This window comes from Prionailurus viverrinus, chromosome B3 (genome assembly GCF_022837055.1).
Source record: "Prionailurus viverrinus isolate Anna chromosome B3, UM_Priviv_1.0, whole genome shotgun sequence".
Taxonomy (NCBI): Eukaryota; Metazoa; Chordata; class Mammalia; order Carnivora; family Felidae; genus Prionailurus; species Prionailurus viverrinus.
Window position 1 is genome coordinate 29,877,280 of NC_062566.1, and position 21,419 is coordinate 29,898,698.

The 21,419-nt window shown below is 46.9% G+C and overlaps 1 protein-coding gene across 7 annotated transcripts in view; it reads right to left on the reverse strand.

Moving 5' to 3' along the window:
- The window catches only part of THSD4 (thrombospondin type 1 domain containing 4), a 564,941-nt gene that overhangs the window by 458,834 nt on the left and 84,688 nt on the right, over nucleotides 1-21,419 (reverse strand). The window contains exon 1 of one of the 7 annotated variants that reach the window (XM_047863581.1): nucleotides 11,931-11,976. The exons of 5 other annotated variants lie outside the window; for them this stretch is intronic. In XM_047863581.1, the coding sequence (XP_047719537.1) occupies nucleotides 11,931-11,962 (32 nt within the window). In that variant the 5' untranslated portion in view covers nucleotides 11,963-11,976. Of the gene's footprint in view, nucleotides 1-11,870; nucleotides 11,977-21,419 lie in introns of those variants that run through there. One more of the 7 variants, XM_047863582.1, reaches the window with a different exon arrangement.

The following is a 21,419-nucleotide window of genomic DNA, read 5'->3' on the forward strand; positions in this document are numbered from 1 at the left end:
GGCTTGAACTCACAAACCATGAGATCATGACCTGAGCCAAAGTCCGACACTCAACCAACTGAGTCACCCAGGTGCCCAGGAATTATGTCCTCATGTGCTTATAGAAGTACACAGAGCCAGGGGCTCAAGGGTCCACGGTCAGCCCTGGTGAGCCAGCAGGACACCAGAAACCACCCTGGTAGGACAATGCTTCCAGGAACCAGCCAGTGCATTAGACCCTCTTAGTAATCCTTTCTTTTCCACACAGTGCTTCTAGAATGACCTTGCTGAGTACAGCACTAGAGAAAACCCAAAGATCACCATAAGGGGAGAATCTGAAAAGCTGAGCTTGGTCAAGAGCCGAAGACTGGGGCATGGAGAGCAGGCTTACAGTTTATACTGTAGAATGTGAAGAAGGTGCTATGACCTTGGAATTATCTTCTCAAACCAAAGGAAATTAAGAGTTCGATTAGCAGGCAGAGGAGGAAGGAAATGAGAGGCAGTAACGAGAGACTAGGCCACAGTGCTCCGGCTTTGGGGTGGGGTAAAATAGAAACTCCAGATGCATGTAGGAACCTGAGACGGGAGGGACCTGCCAGCTTCGTGGGGCACCTGAGCAGGACGTGGGAGGGAGGTGTCACAGCAGAGGGGCTCACCCCAGGGGTCATCCCGGAGGAGCCTTTGTGGGACGTTAGCAGCACTTACTGCAAAGGGTGGAAGGCAGCCGCTGAGACACAGCAGACGCCCTGCTCCCCTCAGCAAGACTGCACAGGAGCCCCTCATCTGGGAGCCACATCCCCCCCACGCCCCGGGAGAAGGGTAGAATGCAAAGAATGGGGAGAATCCTGACTGAACTAAGCCTAAGCCCTGAACCGATCACGTTAAACATGCGGTGTCTGAGCATCCGAGTCTCTGAAAACTGGCAGCTGTCCTACAGCAGCAGACAGAGGGGCTCACGAACCACGTCTGGTTATAGAAAAATAAATGGCATTTTGCATATCTGTGTTGTAACTTATAAATTACATGCTTGAAGTACAATCCAGGCGTCCTTAAGTGGGGGAACGAGGAGCTAAATGACGGTGTGCGTAGACACTGGAGGACTATGAGGCTGTTTAAAAGAAGGAGGCAGATGCATATATACTGACACAGAATGGTCTCCAAAACACAGTTAGGTGAAAAAGAACAAGACACAGAAGACACTTAACCGAGGGTATCCATGCTCCTGTCTGTGTGATAAGAAGAAAAAGAAGAGAGAAAAAAATGTATCAAGTATATGAAAATGCGTATATGCAGGATACATTCCTGAAAGGTACAAACGAAACCTGGGGAATGATTTCCATTGAGAGGCGACCCAAAGGGGAGGAGTTGAGGCGGACTCATTTGTGATTTCTTATCCTTTGTACTACTATAAACAATGTTTTTCTGTAGTATCCAAAATATAGAGAGAGCTTATAAAACTCAACACCCCGAAACAACAAATAATCCAATCACAAAATGGGCAGAAGGCATGAACAGACATTTCTCCAAAGAAGACATCCAGATGGCCAACAGACACATGAAAAGATGTTCATCATCCTTCACCATCAGGAAAATGCAAATCAAAGCTACAATGAGATACCACCTCACACCTGTCAGAATGGCTAAAACCAACCACACAGGAAAATAACAGGTGTTGGCAAGGGTGTGGAGAAAAAGGAACCCATGTGTACTGTTGGTGGGACTGAAAAGTGGTGCAGCCACTTGCAGAAAACTGTATGCGGGTTCCTCCAAAAGTTCATAGTAGAACTACCCTACAATCCAGCAATCACACTGCTGGGTATTTACCCACAGGATAAATAAACACTAATTCAAAGGGATGCATGCACCCCTTTGTTTATTGTAGCATTATTGACAATAGTCAAGATACGGAAGCAGCCCACGTGTCCATCAACTGATGAATGGGTAAAGAAGACGTGATATATACACACAATAGAATACGACTCAGCCATAAAAAGAACGAAATCTTACCATTTGCAATGACATGGATTAAGCCAGAGTACGCTGCTAAGCAAAATAAGTCAGAGAAAGACAAATACTATATGATTTCATTCATATATGGAATTTAAGAAACAAACAAGAAAAGGGGAAAAAGGAGAGAGAGGTACAAATCAAGAAACACTCTTACTTTGTATGGCACTGATGGTTACCAGAGGTGAGTGGGTGGGGGAATGGGTGAAATGGGTGATGGGGATTAAGGCGTGCGCTTGTTGTGATGAGCAGTGGGTGATGTGCGAAAGTGTTGAATCACTCTGTTGTACGCCTGAGACTAACACTATGTGCTACCCACATTGGCATTAAAATAAAAAAGGTAAAAAAATGTTTTCTTCTGCCTTCTGCACAGGCTTTCAATATATGAAAGCAATATAAAAAAGAAAGACACTGAACTGTTTTTCCACTGCATTTTTAAAAGTGTGGCTGTGTATGGATGTGGGAGGATCGTTAGGAGCAAATACAGAAACCTCCCCTCACAACCCTCCCTGAGGCTATGTCTGCTAAATACACAACATTACAAAGAGAAAGGAAGTGAGGAACTTAAACATGTAGACATTTTGACGGGATATAAAATACACACTTATAAATAGGCCTTAAGCCTCAAAGACTGAGGGGGCAGAAATCATCAGGGGACCAAATGTTCTTCTGAAATGTCACTGTCAATAACTGACAGGTCATACACTCCCAGGAAGATCTGAGATCCTCGAAGGCCATCGCCAGCCTGATGTCCATGTAGGGAGTTTCTTTAGAGTCTGGACGTGCTTGGGCAACACAGTCTATGTAAGGAGTAGCAGTGACAGTGATGCCCAGTGTGGTACTTTCGGTGATGACAAACACCCCCGTGCATATTCCCAGGCTGCCTAACACCACTTCCACCCATCAGGTACCCAAGTCAGGATCAGCAAGCTCATGCACTTTGACTTCTCTCTCCACTGGATTTATGTTTCTTAACACAGCCCTGGCCATTACCCTCTATTTCAAAAAAACAAAAAAAAAAAAACAAAAAAAAACAAAAAAAAAAAACCCCTCAGAGTGCCTGGGGGCTCAGTCAGTTGGACGTCCAACTCTTGATTTCAGGATTGAGCCCCTCATTGAGCCCTGCACTGGGATCTGGGCCGACAGCTCGGGGCCTGCTTGGGAGTCTCTCTCTGCCCCTCCCCCTGCTCGCATTCTTTCCCCCCACCCTCAAAATAAAGTAGTAAACTTTAAAAAAAAAAAAATAACAACCCTCGTGGCTCAGCTCTGCCTAGAAAATAAAGTTCAAATCTGGAAGGTTTTAAGGAAAATCAGTAGGTCCTATGTCGCGTTCTTCATCATCTGGTCTCAGTCTTACCAGATTCAACTCCAATCTTCATGTCTGCCTCCTGCCCCCAACCCTCCATTTTCCAGGCACAACAGACCACTTAGTGCCTCCCAAACACACCGAGAGCTCTTGTGCCTCCAAGGCCCCACCTGGAATTCTACGCTTCCTACTTCTGCATCGGTATAGCTTTCCAAGCTCAACATGAATATCAGTGCCTCGTGTGCTTCCCCTGAGCTACCCCACACAGTTAGTCCTCTTGGGGGGGCAGCCCGCACACCCATCGGTGGTAGCAGGAACACTGAATCTTAGTAACATCCTTAGGTAAGGGCCCTGGCTCCCTCACGAGTCTTCTGGGTCTCCAGGGCAAGGCGTGTCACCTTCTGACCCTGTGTGCATAATCCCCGAGATCAGCAGCAGCCCCGACCCCAGGCACTCTGGGAACATCAGTCGAGATAACACACGTGAGAGACCACAGCTTAACTGCTCCACGTTCTAACCAATGGGCCAATAAAGCCTAGCTCTGTGGGTCAATTAGTAGAGATGAAAAGGTTCTGAGTTCCTCTAAGCAAGAAAGCAAGACAGCCCCACACATCTGGTGGGGAGCAAAGGAGGCTGGTGAAATTGAAAGTCAGTTACCACTGGCCACCACCTAGAAAGCTCCGCGAGCCCAAATTCCAGGGGAGGGAAAATGTAAGGGAACAGCAGCTGGAGAGCAGACCCGTGTGTTCACCAAGGAGCCACGTGATCCAAGGCAAGCTGGACAGAAAGGAGTCTGCTGCCTAAAACTGGAAAGAGAGCCCCGGGGTCCTGAAACTCACCCTGCTCCATTGTGAGCAATGCAGCCTGCCAAAGGGAGAAAGGATAGCATGTGCTAAGTTCAAAGAGGCTGGGAGCAAGTGGTTTAGGTTGAGTGCAAATGTCTTCTTGGAAGTTCAGAAGACTGAAACTCCTGCCAGAGCTGTTCCAGGCAATGCATTATCTGGGATCTGCAGGAGGTAAGAGGCGAAACTCTGACCGCTTAACGAAATAAAAATTAAGATGATGAAAACAAAAGCTTTCTTGGTTGCCTACTGTGTGGCACACACCGTCACGTATGTTAGCCAGTATGGCTGGATCTGTTGCTGCTCTTCGGAAAGCCCTTAAGGCCTGCATTTAAAGACCAGCATGAGAATCTGCGGACAGGTTTGCTCTGAGTCTTCCGGGAAGAAGGATCTGGAAGGCTTATAAATGGGGGAGGGATGGCAGAGGGAAGAAGAAGGAGAAGGTACACTTGCGCTAACAAGAGAAAGGAAAGAGGTCTTTTCCCAAATGGATTCAGGAGCACTACGAGGACCCCAGGAGCAAGCAACCCAGTAAAGGAAGCAGAGAGGTGGTTTTAGAGCAGCTTTGAGTTTGAAAGGTCTTTTTTGTACCAGGAAGCCAAGTCTCAAGAAGATCCCGTCCCCAGTGACCCATCTGCTCGCCTCCTAGGAGGTGAGGTCCATAGGGCTGCCCCACACACACCCCTAAAAATAAAACCGAGGAGAAGCCTTCAGAACAGACCCAGTCCTTCTGGAGCAAACCCGGGAGAGGACTTAGATTCTGCTTCAGATATCATCCCCAGGCTGCTCCGTCTTGTTTCGAGTATTGTGTTTGAAAATCAGCCAAGTGTCCCTAAGAATAAGTCATCATTGTGCTCACTGGTGCTGCTGTGCATCTGAGTGATCTTGGGTTTCCAGGACCAATCCTCAGGTGCTGTTTAGTCAGCGTGGGCTCAGAGAGGGTGGAATAAAGACAACTGAGTGGGTGTTCAAGCAAACCAGTATCAGACCAACGGAAAGCAACCGTGTCCAGTGGCCCCAGGACACCCCTTACAGGTGAGCAGAGTATTCACCGCACAAGGACATCTGGGGCTTGATATCCAGTGTGTTCTCCCAGTGGAGAGAAGAATCTGGCTAGAGGATGGGAAATCTTTTTGGACTCACATAAAAGCGAAAAATGCACTAGCGGAGGTCCAACAGAAAGGCGTTTCCGGCTAAGGCTAAGTTAACACTAGAGAGCTTGGAGCCAAGATGACGGCCCTGCCCAGTAAGGCAGGGCATCTGTGAGGAGTGAGGAGGGTAAGAAACCGACTACGACAAAAGTGGTAAGATGGGATGGTAGAAAGCCCAGGTATCCCGTCAACAAGCCAGATCAGCCCCCCTGTGTAATCATGGGCAAGTCCTTCCACATCACATCCCCAGCGCTAAAATGGGATAAAAGGGCCTACCTCACGTGACTGCCGTGTGGATTAAATGAAATAAGAAAGGTGAAGTGACTAGCAAAGGGCTCGGCCCTCAGTGGCACCCCGAAAACGGTGGTTCCCACGTGGCCGCACTTCCCGAAGGTGAGAGACACAGAGCCTCCGACCTTGCCATGGGAGGGCCACTGCAAAGGCAGAGAGCCAAGTGTGGGCTGAGTGGTACGGAGCCGGCTTTGCGTGAAAGAACAGTAAGTGCATTCATTTCTCCAGCGTAACTGAGAGGAGTCCTCTTGGGAGTCCAACCAGTTGCTGGTGTGGGATGTAATCCGAACCGGAGCAGTCCTCCAGGACTACAGGGGCTTAGGGGAAACCAAATGAGATTACCTGCGGGGCACGGTGCCTGGCCCCGGGCAGGTGCTAAGCAAATGGGAGCTCCTAACCCCTCTCCCCTGGGGACTCTCAAACAGCGCCCCCTGCCCCAGGGGCTGACCCCTGGCAGGTGGAAGCAGGCTGAAGAATGATTTGCTCTATGTCCTGCTGAATTCATTAATATAACAGCAATCACGATCATAATGCTACTTGCATTTCTTGACCCTCTTTAACGTGAAAGGCCCATGAAGGAAGCAACGGCATTTCTCTCCTATTCTAGATGCCTTTCCAGTGCTGTTAACAACCACTTTCTATGTACCTACGTACCTTATGCCACTTCATTTTTTTCCTTTCTTACGATAAAGAAATATGAACCATTTCAAGCGCAATAACCACGTGTGAAGATGCGTAACTTTCTTCTTTGCATGAGGGCGAGCGTTTGGCTGTAGGCCTGTCACTCTCAGTTAACTGGAAGAAAGAGGGATTTTCTCTGGAGTCTCACTCCAACCCCCAAAATATTCAGCATCATGTATTTAAATAAATTCAGTATTCAGATCTCGATGATTTACGGAACACCTGCCGAATGGTTCGCGTATGTTATCCCACTTACCCACCACCGCAGACGGAACGGTGGGTCATTACTGTTATTGTACACACAAGGAAACTGAGTCTACAAGACATGAAACAACCTGTCCGAGCTGTAAGTCTGCGTGAATGGATATTATTGTAATATTAACAAATGTTACTGAATGAATGAATGGTAAGCTCTTACGGAGCTCAAACAGCTGCAATATAGCCCAGCTTATAAATACCGAACGCCATTCACAAAGGATTACAGGGATGGATTGTTTGGAATGAGAATTTACTGGAAAACAGGGGGAAGAAATTACTGTTTCCCTCCAAATCCAGAAAGGAATCATTTTCAGCACCAGTCCCCAATGACCTGCGTTCCAATCACTGAGGGAAAGGGAAATCTTAGCTCACTGCTGCTGGGTGCGTGTGGCCCACGGGGGACTAAATGTTTCTGTCTGGAAAAGATTGACAAGGGAATACAGAGAATATCGTGTACCCGAAGTCCCAAAGTCAAACCATGAAGAGGAAAAGGAAGGTCCTAATCTTGACCCAGGCCTGACCTAGGGGGCATTGGAGTGAGAAAGGAGTGAGGGCAGGAAGGGAGAGTAACAAAATGGTGAAGAACAGGCTAGGAGCCAGACTCTCCTTGGAGTCCCTACTATTCTGCAGCCTACTAGCTCTGGGACCCACGGCTCGTCCTTCGTCTCTCTAGGCACAGAGTTCTACTCATATAAAAAAGGGACTATGTCGGGGCACTTGGGTGGCTCAGTCAGTTAAGCTTCCGACTTCGGCTCAGGTCATGATCTTGCAGTTCACGAGTTCGAGCCCCATGTCAGGCTCTGTACTGACAGCTCGGAGCCCGGAGCCTGTTTCAGATTCTGTGTCTCCCTCTCTGTCTGCCTCTCTCCCGCTCGTGCTCTGTCTCTCTTTCTCTCGAAAATAAATAAAACTTTTTAAAAAATGGAACATACGGACACTTTATGCATCAGGGCCTTTCCTTATATACCATGTTTACCCAGGGCTCCCATAACAAACTACCACAACCCTGGTGGCTTAAAACAACAGAAATTCAGTCTCTCCTACTTCTGAAGGCCACAAGTCCGAAATCAGCATCAATGGGAAGTCGGCAGGGCTGTGTGCTCCCTCAGGAGGCTTTAGGGGAGAAGGAATCTGTTTCCTCACCTCTTCCAGCTTCTGGCGGCTGGGCATTCCTTGGCTAGTGGCCCCAACACTCCAATCTTCCAGAACAGAATCCTCAAACCTCTCTCTGTCTTCACATCACCTTCTCCTGGCATCAAATCTCCCCCTGCCAATGTCTGAGAAGGACACTCTGGGTCGCATTTAGGGCCCTCCTGTACAATCCAGCCTGAGCTCCTCTTCGCAAGATCCTTAACTTAATCACACCCGCAAAGTCCCTTTTTCCAAAGAAGTTGGCATTTGCAGGCTCTAGGAATTAGGACCTGGTATCTTTGGGAAGGCCATTATTCAGCCTATGACACACTGGGAACCTTCAGTAAACATCGCTTGTGACTGTTCTTGTTACTGCTAACAGAGGGGAACCAAAAGCCCCTAAGGAGCTGTTAGCGCTTCGCCACGAGGACCAACAGAGAGGCCACAGACAGTACTTGTGCCCTAGACCCTCTCACGTACACGTGAATCACCCAGGTACACATTATGGGCTTGGAGTGGCAGTGAAAAGACTGGGGACACGGAGGTCAGGCAAGCCTGCATTCAGATCCCACTCTGCCCCTCTCAGGAGCATGATGCCAGAGACTTCTCTACCGCAGCCTGGAACCCTTAAGTGTAAAATGGGGCTGGCTGAGGCTCGAATCACACATGTAAATGACGTGGCACATAGTAGGTGCCGTAAGACGGTTATCGTCACAACAGCTGAATCAGCAATGTGCAAGGAGGATCCGAGAAGGAGACGACAGTAACCCACGCATCCAGAATGTGTCCCCCATCCGGTCCTCACACGAAGGCATCTCAAGTTGCCACCAGGCATGCATCCAAGGAGAAGCCCTAGGGGTCCCAGATGCAAAGTTGAGATCCCCTTTCTGGGACACACATATTGTAGTCAGATTTTTTCCGTAGCCCATCATATCTTTCTTCTGGAACCTGGAGTTATGAATGACTTGGAGGAAGTTCAATGCAGCATTCTTATGGCAAATGTGATCTCTGTTCTGATAACTAATGAAATACTTCTGACACTTAATGAAATGCCACAAGAAATGAACAAGGGCTCTTTGGAGCCTTGTCTGAGATCAGAGTAACTCAAGCTTAAAATCTGGCTCCAATCTTTCCTAACCTACAGGCAGAAACATACATACCAGTGGGCCCAGCTCTGCTACAAAGCTCTCTCACTGAAAAGGGCCAAGGTTTCTGATTTAGAAACCAAAGCGTATTAAAACACCATTTATCTGGTTAGCATCAACGGGTAACCTCTTGTCAAACAATTCAAGAACTAAGTGGAAATCCCGCTTCGGAAGGTAAAGAAACAAAATTTCCCTGCAGGAGGAAAAAAAAAAAAATGCCAAAAATGCAGAGTGTGCATTTCAAACAGATGTACCTGCTTTGCTCTGCTAACTGCCCAAGACCACGGGGGAGGTTTTCCAAGGAGAAATGCAGACAAGGCCAAAGATTTCCCTTCTCCCTGCCTTGTGGTTTCTGCCTCCCTGTATGTAACAAGACTCCCTAGGTATCGATGGAGGGTCAGGAGAATGGCATGTGGCTTCCCGAAGTTTAATTAATAGCAAGTTTGCCCATCCAGCATCACGAAGGGGTCCACTCGGCTCCAGGGGCCCTCAGGACACAAATAACATATTGCTCCAGAGTTATTAATGATGAAATGCAAATCGCCTCCAAGAAAGTGAGTACAAATGGAGGAGCTGAGAAAACAAATGATTCCTACCCACAGTCAGGGATAGTTCCCCAGGAAGGCAGGAAAGGGTAGGTAAAGCCTGTGATCTAGGCCTGATCCTGTCTGTCCTGTTTCTAAATGAATGGACCTTCCAAGCAAACACACACACACACACACACACACACACACACACACACACACACGCAGACACATACATACAAACACACATGCATACATGTGCACACACATACAAGAAATTACAGAAAGAGACAGAAGGCTCTAAAACCCAAAGATTATACTGTTTCCCAGAAAAACACAAGAGGAAAAACCACGCTTTCCCCACTCCTCCCTTAAGTGTTCTTCTTTGGACATTCGGTATCAATCAAGGACAGTGACGATAATAAAACTTTAGGTAATAGATGCCCGACACTAAAATGACAATGACAATAAAACAAGCCATGTTGTTTTAGAACACAGCTTACGTTTTCAAAGTACTTATACAGCTGTTACCTCTTTGGCCCTCTCAATGGGCCTAGGTGGTAGACAAGGGACATACAATTATCCACATTTAATAGATTAGATTAAGTGATTCCGGAAGGTCATCCAGTTAGCAGATGATGGAGCAGACAGGAAGTGGGATATAATGACTCCCAGCCTGGGGCTTTCTCCCTCTGAGGTAAGAAATGTGAATGCTTTCAATAGAAAAGGGCCGACCCCCAGGGGGAGACCACCAAGAGGAGGTCAGACATGTGGATGGCACTTTTACGAAAAACTCCTGCTATGGGGGTAACGATGTTGGTGTATCTAGAGAGAAGAAAAACCATCACATTCCTGAGCGTGTTTGGGAACATGGTTGAGGACTGTGTCTTCCAGCCGCCTTCTTCTCTTTCCATCACCCTAGATGAACCTCCGTAATGTGCCAATATTGAACGAGAGACCGTAACCGATGGAATAGGGCCCCTTTACGGCACAGACACGCAAAGTAAGGCTGAGGAGGTGACTGGCCCGAAGATGAAAGCATTCATAAGAATTGGGAACTGGACCCTGGACTCTGGATTTGGAAAACAGAGCTCTTTATTCAACACCAGCTGCCTCGGGCAACTATTACCTTCAACTTTATTGCTGTCACTGTCCTTGATTAATACTGAATGTCCAAAGAAGAACACTTAAGGGAGGGTTGGGGAAAGCCTCGTTTTTCCTCTCCTTTTTCTTCTGGGAAACAAGATAGCTAAATCTCCCATGGAAATTACCAGACACAATGTGGTGCAGTGGCCAGCAGTCCTGCTAGCATGGAAACTGTCCTGTCGCTAGGGTATTTTTGAGATGCCCAAAAGGCAAGTACATTACGGTAGGCTGGATAATGCTCCCCCCACCCCCCAAGATGCCCACGTCCTAGCTGCCAGAACCTGTGAATGTTACCTCATGTGGCAAAGACACTTTGCAGATGTGATTAAGGATGTCACAATGAGGAGATAATCCTGGATTACCTGAGTGTGTGCGGTGTAATCACAAGGGTCTTTCCAAGCAGGAGAGGAGGATGCCAGTTACAGAAGCTGGTGAGGGGTGCACTGATGGCCAGAAAGGCCCACCAGCCGAGGAAGGCAGGAAGACTCTAGAAGTCAGAAAGGGAAGGAAACAAATCCTCCCTTGAAGCCCTCAGAAGGAACCCAGCCCTGTTGATACCTTGATTTTAGACTTTTGGCTTCTGAAGATTTATTCTGTTGGAGAATAAATCTGTGCTGTTTTAAACCACTGATTTTACGGTTAAGTGTTACCGCATCAATAGGAAGCGAATGCAACTATCGCAAAACTAGAGAAGCAAGCCTTAGCTCCCGACCAGTAACCCTGGCTTCTAGGGATTTATGTACATGAGATAGGGGGTGGCATAGCCATTTGAAAATGACAAAGGCATTAAGGAGAGATTCAGAGTGACTATACACGGGAAGTATCGTCACGCTTTTAAGTGGAAAAGGGTTGGTCATCTGTACGAACAAGAACTGTCTTTCTCAAAGAAATTCTAGTGCAATCCCTTTAGGACTACTTGATTGATAGTCCCTCCCTGGAAAGGAGCCTGTGGACATTCCCTCATCCACAGCCTGTGCTCCAGCCCCATCAGACTGTTGACGACTTCCAGAACCTGACAAGCTCACGCAAGCCTCCAGGTCTCCGCCCCTACAGTTTGCTTTTTGGAGGAACGCCCTTCTCGCTCTTGAGCTCTGCTAAAATCCTTCTTCCTGGTTCAGCTCAGTCATCACTTCCTCTGTGAAGCCTTCCCTGGCTCCCTCCCTCCCCCGCTTCTCTCTCTTTCCCTTTCCTTTCTCTCCATGCCCTGGGCATCCCCCTTAAGAGAGCCCTGGGCTTGTAAATGGCTGTTTGCTTGTCTTTCTCCCCTCCCCCACCAGCATGAGCCCCTGGAGAACAAGGAGACTTTCTCATTCCTCTTGTGTCACCAAACCCCTGCCACAGCCCATCCATAAAGTACTCTCTAGCTCTTTCCCACCCGAGAAATGCAAACCCCTCCTTTAAGGAAGTACCTTTCCCCACGAAGTTCCCTTGATTCCCCAAGAATGAGCTGCCCCCCTGTGCTGCCATACCCTCTGCTCTCCGACAGGTGCAGCTCCATCATGGTGGTCAGCCGGGGGCTACTTCCTCAGTAAACACGGAGTCCTCAAAGACCACGCCTCTTTCACCTGTCGGTCCTTTTTGTGTCTAGCACACTGCCTGCTTCACAGCCGACACACAAAGAACGTTGATGCAATTAAAATGAAAGCAAAACACGAAAAGGTAATTGCTAGGTCATCTCTACTAATGAAGCCCTGGGATTTCCAGAGGCAGCCTTTAAAAGCAAATACCTTGGGGCCCCCCCGGGGTGGCTCAGCGTCTGACTTCGGCTCAGGTCATGATCTCACAAGTCATGAGTTCGAGCCCTGCGTCAGGCTCGCTGCTATCAGCACAGGGCCGGCTTCAGATCTTCTGTCCCCCTCTCTCTCTCTCTGTCCCTCCCCTGCTCCCGCTCATGCTCTCAAAAATAAACAAAACGTTAAATAAATAAAAAAATAATAAATAAATAAATAAATAAATAAATAAATAAACAAAAGCAGATAACTTTATGTTAAGGTTTTGCCTAGCCAGCTGCTGACTGTCCCCAGTTGGTGTTTCCCCTGGGCTTCCCACATAGACTTTGGAGCTCACAGTGGAGACACTTACAGTGTGTGTGTGCATACATGTATACATATGTGTGTGTGTGTGTGTGTGTGTATACATGTGTATGTGTGTGTGTATATATATTTACTATGCTAAAAACTTTGTAGACTGTTTTTTTAACATTTATTTATTTTTGAAAGAGACAGAGACAGAGCATGAGCAGGGCAGGGGCAGAGACAGCGGGAGACACAGAATCCGAAGCAGGCTCCGGGCTCCGAGCTGTCAACACAGAGCCTGACGCAGGGCTCGAACTCATGAACCGTGAGATCACGACCTGAGCCGACCTCGGACGCTCAACCGACTGAGCCACCCAGGCGCCCGTACTATGCTAAAATCTTTGAAGCGAATATTGGAGACAAATGTCCCTCATCTCAGAGAGACATTTGTTTGTAAACGTTAGCTTAAACAATGAGTGTTCCCTTTAATTTTGAAGCAGGCTTTCTAACAGTCCGAGTGTGAGAGGAGCAGGACGCAGCACAGATGGGTTTAAACCCTGACTCTCTCGCTTTCTTTCTGTGTGACCTTGATCTACGCAGGTTCTCTCTGACCCTCGAGTCTGTCATCGCTAACCGGGAACGATACCGGTCTACCACACGAGCCTGTGACGAAGGTGTGATGGAAAATGTCTGCCAGCGTGCCTGGCATGTGGAAGTGACTCTGCCACGTCACCTGCCTGCTGGCAGGTGACCCCACACTATGCTAAGCACTTTGTATGAATCGTCCAATTCGCGGCAGCCCAGTGGAGCAGGGGTGGAATCATCCCCTTGGGGGCAAAGCTAAGCAATGTGGCAGGACACACATCTAGGAAGGGGCAGGGTTGGGCACAGAGACCAGACCTGACAACTCCAGAGCTGACTTCTTCACTATCAGGCAGTCTGCAGCCTCTCCGGATGTGCTAGCTCCCACCACCACCCCCCCCCCACCCAGGAGACTGCAGTCAGATATCTACTGAGACTGAAGACCAACATCTGAAACAACGCGACAAAAACAAAAAGCAGCAACTGAGTACTGGCCACAAGCTGCTCCTGAGATGTGGGTCTGCGCAGTCCGGGCAAAGGCCTCTCGGTCCAGCCAGGCTACCTGCTGATGGGAAACAAGCTCCACTTCCCCGAAGAAGTTCTGGGAAGCCCACCCTCCCCAACCTTTCTGACACCTGAGGGCTATGACACACCGAGTGCCACACGCCCAATGGAAACAGCGGCCATGAGTTTCAAGGTTGTGACTTCCAACGTCCCAGGCTCTCACAACTGTCTCCAGGAGCTGGAAGTTCTCAACTTGGCAACACATAGTGGGGGAGGGGAGGAGCGCTCCCTATCTTGAAAAATCTCTGAATTAAAGCCATCAAACATCCCATTCCCCAGATTCCAGCTGGTCCACACGCGCAATGATCAGGAAAACTGGCTAATGTAGGCGAGCATGTGGAAGACCACCGGGAAGGAAGGCCTCCTTGTTAGCAGGCTCTTTGGCCACCAGAGCAGTGAAAGTTACTCGACGTCAAAGAGGAGTGGGGTCTATTCTCATATCCTGTCTTTGTGGAAGCTGAGTTAAACGGGCCAATAGACATTCACCACAGGTTTCTACTAGGTTATGCACTTGAACTCTGGCAGCGGGACTCTCTCTGGGTTTCATCATCACCAGACATGTCGGGAATGAGAAGAAAGCCAGTTGGTTTATGTGTTATAAAAGGGAAAATCCTACAGTAACAGGGCTCCTTCCAGTTCCCTCCAGCCTGTGGGTGCCCATTTCCAGAAATCAAGGGGGGGCGGCTTCTACTGAGGAGCGCCTTCAATTTCGCAGGCGAGCGGCGGCACTGTGGCACTGATGGCCAGGCTCACTTAGCACCCTCCTCTCCCCACCCCTCCCCCTTTAGCTATCACCAGGACAGACTTGGGCATGGAGAGAGGGGAGACTTGGTGAGTACCATCATGGAACCTGTTGGCCAAGACCTGCAGCCTCAACTCCCCTCCTCCACAATGTGCCGGTGCTCGGACTGAATCCCAGGAGAAGGCCACCCTTTGTGGAGGGCTTTTCCACAGGTCGCACCAAGACAGGGCAGAAGGAGGTGTGCCCAGGTCCTGGGATCCCGGCTGCACCCAGGCTGCACTGCCCAGAGGCCCACCCTCCTGGACTAGACCTCAGTGCCTGGCTCCCTGTTTTCCTGTGTGGCCCCAGTTCACCATCAGAGCCTTCCTGCAGAACCCAACTTCTATCTGGAACTCTCACACATGAACACTCAGCCTTTAAAGCCCTAAAGGGAGGTAGCACTACATTTTCTTGAGCACCTACTATAGGCCAGGAAATATGACCCTATTATTTCATTTAACCACTCCACAATCCCCTGTGCTATGGATTATTAGCCTCTCGTTTGAAAGATGAAGCCCTGGGGCTTCAGAAAAGTTAAGTAACTTTCCTAAGCTCAGATCCTCGGGAAACCTCCAATAAATACTGCCGTGGTTTCCAAGGCTTTTTAGAGCGTGATTTGCAGTATGTATGTGTATGCTGTAATGAGACAAAGGTGCGATATGCAAGCAAGTAGACTCAAGAGGTTCCCAAATATATTTCAGCTAAGTACCTTTTATTTGTTTTTCAAGCTTGGGTTCAAACCCTACCTGTTCTGTGTCGTCCGCCCTGACTGCTCCATCCCGGAAGGGCGTCCCATCTTCTGAACTCTAGTCCTATCTCTACGGCTTTCCAGCACGTGTAGTGTCTTGTGGGTTTGCCCCCCATCCACCACCACACGGTGTCGGGCACCCAAGGACAGGGCTGTGGTTTCTAATGTTTTGAACTCCCCTTGGTGCCTAGGACTAGCTGCAGAGAAGATCCCCCTGATGGCAAGAGGAGAGTTGAACCCTGCAAAGTTGAGATACACTTCATTTTAAGCCATGACTCCCATATCCCATCCACTTTTCAAGACATGACTCAAAGCATCCAACCTGTAGGCAGCTTCTCTGACCACACCTTCTGTGAGAGGGAGCAGCTTCGATTTCAAAATACCCATTTCGCAGAAGGAAAACCTTCAGATTCATTCTGTAAGGCCAGCACTACCTCGATTCCAAAACCAGACAAATATTCCACTAAAAAGGAGAATTACAGGCCAATATCCCCAAGGAACGTGGATCCAAAAATTCTCACCAAGATACAAGCAAATTGAATCCAACAGTGCATTGAAAGAATTATTCACCAAGGTCAAGTAACATTTATTCCTGGGCTGCAAGGGTGGTTCCATAATCGCAGATCAATCAATACGGTATGCCGCATTAGTAAAAGAAAGGATAAGAACCATATGATCCTCTCAACAGATGCAGAAAAAGCATTTAACAAAGCACAGCATCTATTCATGACAAAAGCCCTCCTCAACAAAGTAGGGTCAGAGAGAACATATCCCAACATAATAAAGGCCATATATGAAAAATCCACAGCTAAGAGCATCCTCAGTGGGGGAAAACGGAGAGCTTTTCTTCCGTGGTGAGATACAAGACAGGGATGTCGTCCACTCTCCCCACTGTTATTTAACATAGTACTGGAAGCCCTAGCCTCAGCAATAAAACAACAAAAAGAAAGAAAAGGCATCTGAATTGGTGAGGAAGAAGTCAAACTTTCAGTATTTGCAGATGACATGATACTCAATGTAGAAAACCCAAAAGACTCCAGCAAAAAGTTGCTAGAGCTGATACATGAATTCAGCAAAGTCACAGGATACAAAATCTGTTACATTTCTATACACCAATAATGAAGCAGCAGAAAGAGAAATCAAGTAATTGGTCTCATTTACAAAGGCACCAAAAACTGTAAGATATCTAGGAATAAACCTACCCAAAGAGGTGAAAAATCTATACACTGAAAACTATAGAAAGCTTATGACAGAAATTGAAGAAGACACAAAAAAAATGGAAAAAGATTCCACGCTCCTGGGTAGGAAGAACAAATATTGTTAAAATGCCTACATTACCCAAAACAATCTACACATTCTATGCAATCCCTATCAGAATACCACCAGCATTTTTAACAGAGCTAGAACAAACAGTCCTAAAATTTGTATGGAACCACAAAAGACCCTGAATAGCCAAAGCAATCTTGAAAGAGGAAAGCAAAGCTGGAGGCATCACAATTCCACACTTCAAGTTATATTACAAAGCTGTCGTCATCAAGACAGTATGGTACTGGCACAAAAGCAGACACAAAAATCAATAAACCAGAATAGAAAACCCAGAAATTGAACTATAACTATATGGTCAACTAATCTTTGACAAATCAGGAAAGAATATCCAGTGGAAAAAAGACAGTCTCTTCAACAAATGGTGTTGGGAAAACTGGATAAGCAACATGCAGAAGAATGGGAACAGACCACTCTTTTACACCATACGCAAAAATAAATTCAAAATGGAGGAAAGGCCTCAATGTGAGACCTGAAACCATCAAAATCCTAGAGGAAAACATAGATAGCAACCTTTTTGACCTCAGCTGTTGCAACTTCTTACTAGGCACATCTCTGGAGGCAATGGAAACAAAAGCAAAAAACGAACTATTGGGACCTCATCAAGATTAAAAGCTTTTGCACAGCAAAGGAAACAATCAACAAAACTAAAAGTCAGCCTATGGAATGGGAAAAGATACCTGCAAATGACATGTCTGATAAAGGGTTAGTATCCAGCATCTATAAAGAACTCATTAAACTCGACACCCAAAAAATAAATAATCCAGTTAAGAAATGAACAGAAGACATGCATAGACACTTTTCCAAAGAAGACATCCGGTTGGCCAACAGGCACATAAAAAGATGCTCCACATCACTCATCATCAGGGCAATATAAATCAAACCTACAATGAGATATCAACTCACACCTGTCAGAGGGCTAAAATGAACAACACAGGAAACAACAGATGTTGGTAAGGAAGTGGAGAAAGGGAACCCTCTTACACTGTGGGTGAGAATTTAAACTGGTGCAGCCACTCTAGACAACAGTATAGAGGTTCCCCAAAAAGTTAAAAATAGAACTATCCTATGGCCCAGGAATCACACCACTAGGTGTTTACCCAAATGATACAAAAATACTGATTCAAAGGGGCACATGCACCCCAATGTTTATAGCAGCACTATCAACAAGAACCAAACTATGGAAAGAGTCCAAATGTCCACCGACTGATGAATGGATAAAGAACATGTGGCATATATACACAGTGGAATACTACTCAGCCATCAAAAAGCATGAAATCTGACCATTTGCAATGATGTGGATGGAAATAAAGTATATTATGCTAAGTAAAATAAGTCAGTCAGAGAAATACATATATCATATGATTTCATTCATATGTGGAATTTAACAAACAAAAGAGATGAGGCGCCTGGGTGGCTCAGTCAGTTAAGCATTTGACTCTTGATTTCAGCTCAGGTCATGATCTCATGGTTGTGATATCAAGCCCCAAGACAGGCTCTGCACAGGGTGTAGAGGTTTTCTCACTCTCTCCCTCCACCCCTCCCCAGCTCATGTCATCACTCACACACTCTCGTTCTCTCTCAAAAGAAAAAAAAAAAAGAGAGAGAGAGAGAAACAAAACAGATGAACATAGGAGAAAGAAAAAAAAGAGGGAGGCAAACCATAAGAGACTCTTAACCATAGAGAATAAACTGGGTGTTACATGTAATTGATGAATCACTACATTCTACTCCCGAAACCAATATTACACTACATGCTAACAAACTAGAATTGAAACGAAACCTTGAAACATTAACAAAATAATAAGATTTATAAAAACATATATGAATGGAGAAAAAACCCACCTATTTCACAAATACCTATTTCTGTGAAAAGAACTTGAGTGCCAGACTCCAACAGACCCACTTAGAATTCTGGTTCTGTTGCTTCTGAAGCAGGTGATTTTGAGCAAATCACTCCGAGCCTCAGTGAGGTTCCTCCGAGCCTCAGTTTCCTCATCTGTAAAATGTGAATATACCCATCTGCCTCATAGGGTTGTATAAACTATAAATGTCATAATCCATTCGCTATGGTGCCTGCACATAAGCCATGGCCCAGAATGATAGCTAGCATCTTCACTATTATTATTTTATCACAGTACCTTGTATGGAAGACATTTACATCCATGTCTTTTCTAAGCTTCTAGATTAGTGGTTCTCAAAGTCTGGGGTACATCAGAATCTCCTAATCTGAAGCTACTTAGGGTCATACCCCAAACCTACAAAACAGAACTGCCATTAGGGAGGGGAGATCGTGAGGACTGGGCAGCTCCCCTTTGAACAAGCTTCCCCACCCACTGCATTTGGTTCGGATACGTGCTCACCCACCTGCAAAATTCTGCTAGACGATAGTCAATTCCCAAGTTCTTTTCCATAGAACTCTAAGGTCCCACAGAGGTACTTCCAAACCAATGGTTCCCACCCTCGGCCGGACAGCAATTATATCGATGTGTGCCCACAACCCCTAGAGATTCAGATGTCGGTTTGGGATGTGATCAGGGTGTTGAGATTTCGGAAAGGTGGTTGCAAGATTCTCGTGGTCAGCCAAGGTTGAAAGTCACTGGCCCATTGGGATGCCCTATGTGACAAACCGAGCCTCAGCCTAACACTGATTTTGCAGACAGGATTCTTATGCTGAAAGAAAAAAAAAAAAAAAGTAAGTTTCCAAACAGCTGCTCTAGCCTGTCAGTATGAGCCTTCAGCCCCAACCTAGCTTTTAATCACCTTTGTGTCTGTCCCAGGGCCTCACAACATGGCAAATACTTAAATATTTGTTGGAAGGTTGAATAGTTCTGTTTTGTGTGTTATCTGGCTCCAATTAAGTTTTCAGTTGCCTAGCATAACAACCTAACAGTTTCTGAAACATCTAAGCCCTAAGAGCCTTTGCCTCAAACCTCAAACCTGAAACAGAGAGTCTGGCAAGACAGCCATCCAGAGAACACGCGGACATTTCTTCTGGGGTCACATGTACCATGCAAGCTCCTAATGACTGATAAACATAAGCAAATGTGATTTCCGTCAGCTGGGAAGAGCGTGAGGTTTGTCGGCGGCGCAGGCCTCCCAGGCTAATATTTGGATTGTTTCATCTGAAACTGTCAAATTACAAAAGCATGATAAAAACTCGTAGGAACTTCATAGTAAACAGTAACTGGCCCCTTGTCAATAAGTCGGGAGAAAAAAATTTCCTGCTGCCAAAACGCATGGGCCAGAATGCCTGCAGTGCGGGCCTGCGGCCAACTGGAGCCTGTTCCCTGGGCAGCTCTTCTGGGCTCCCAACCACAGAGGCTGTAAGAGGAGTCCCTGAGTACTCCAGGAATCCGGGACCCAGCAGCACCTTCACATCTTAGCTCCTCCACGGCTCTGGGGCCCTGGGTAGTCCTTTAACCTCTTAGAGCCTCAGATTCTTCATGTATAAAGGCTCTTTAATCAGGTCCTTAGAGCCCCCACTGCCTGGGTTTGAATCCCAAGTCTTTACAGACTGGCTGTGTTGCTTTGGACAAGTTACTCTGCTTCTCTGGGCCTCCTTTTCCTCACCTCGGACCTGAGGATGGGATTAGCACTATTTCACAGAGTTGTCCGTGTAAAGTGACAAGAACAGTGCCTGGTATAGAACAGGCATTCAATGAACTCTAGCTATTATACATCTGCACTTCTCAAACCAGGAGTTTTGGTCTTTTCTTTTCTCTTTATGTTTTAGAACTGGGTTGGTGTCCAAGTTCACCGGGCGGCACACCTGACCTTAATGGACGTAGGACTATCACAATCTTTTTTATCCTCCTTAACATGAACTTTCAAATGTTTCGTGCAGAAATAATAATGCAGTTGATCATGGGATGCCTCCCCCTACCGCAGAAGGAGCGCCATTAATCTGCGAAATATGCCCTGAATTACCTTTCGAAAATCTGAGAAGTTCTGAATTCTAAAGGGCGTTGGTCACCAGCATTTCAGGTTAAGGGAATAGAGAGCTACGCTTATGACGGGGTTGTGGTCGATAAAAGGGAGGAAGCATCCTCCCAGCTGACCTCTCTTTCCTCTCCCACTGACAGGCCGTGCCTGTCTGTTCTGAGGAAGGCTCCTCAGAACTCACATATCGTCCCTTCTTCCTTCCATCTAGCCAAATGTGGTTTATCCTTCAGAATTCGGCTAAAGCACCTTCCCTGTGAAATGGTCCTCTCTGAACTCCTACCGACCATGTCAAGAGCATGCGGCTGGGGAGGGCGGATGGGCTGCGTCTCCTCCACGCCTCCAGGTTGCACGGCAGTGACAGTGACAGGCTACTACATGTGGCTGAGAAGGACGCTCAAGAAGCATCTAGCCGCAGTGGGCCAGGGTGGTCATCAGTGCTGATGTCTGAACCCCCAGTGACAAGAGGGGCTGGGCAGCGCCCCCTGATAGCTCATGCCTTTCCCCAGATGGACACTAATTTGGCTTGATGACTTCCTGTTCCTCCTGTAAATGTTTGCTTGTTTGTTGTTGTGTATTTAAAAACTCCCAAGAATCTATCATGGACCTAGAAGCACTGAACAAATACTTTCGAATGACCACGGAGTAATCTGGAAGCATCAGTGGATTAATTCACTGACAAGCTCTTCTCAGCTGCTGTATTCCTACCTTGCCCAAGCGCACAGCCTAATTTGGCATATTCATGCTGGGCATGAAGAACCATGAGAGGCGTTTTGGAGCTATACAACTATTTCGATGCTGCCATGCAACTTCTAGAATTCATATTTTATTAAGACTCTAAAAAAAAATGTCTCGGTCCTCCATCAGAGATAGCCTCAAAGCAGGGTGCTCACCCAAAATTCTGTGCAGAAACTTTCCAGAAAGAGTGCACACAATCCTGAAGTCAACAGTCTGGGAGCACGTATGACACCCAACATTCACTTTCTGCAAGGGCTTGAAATTT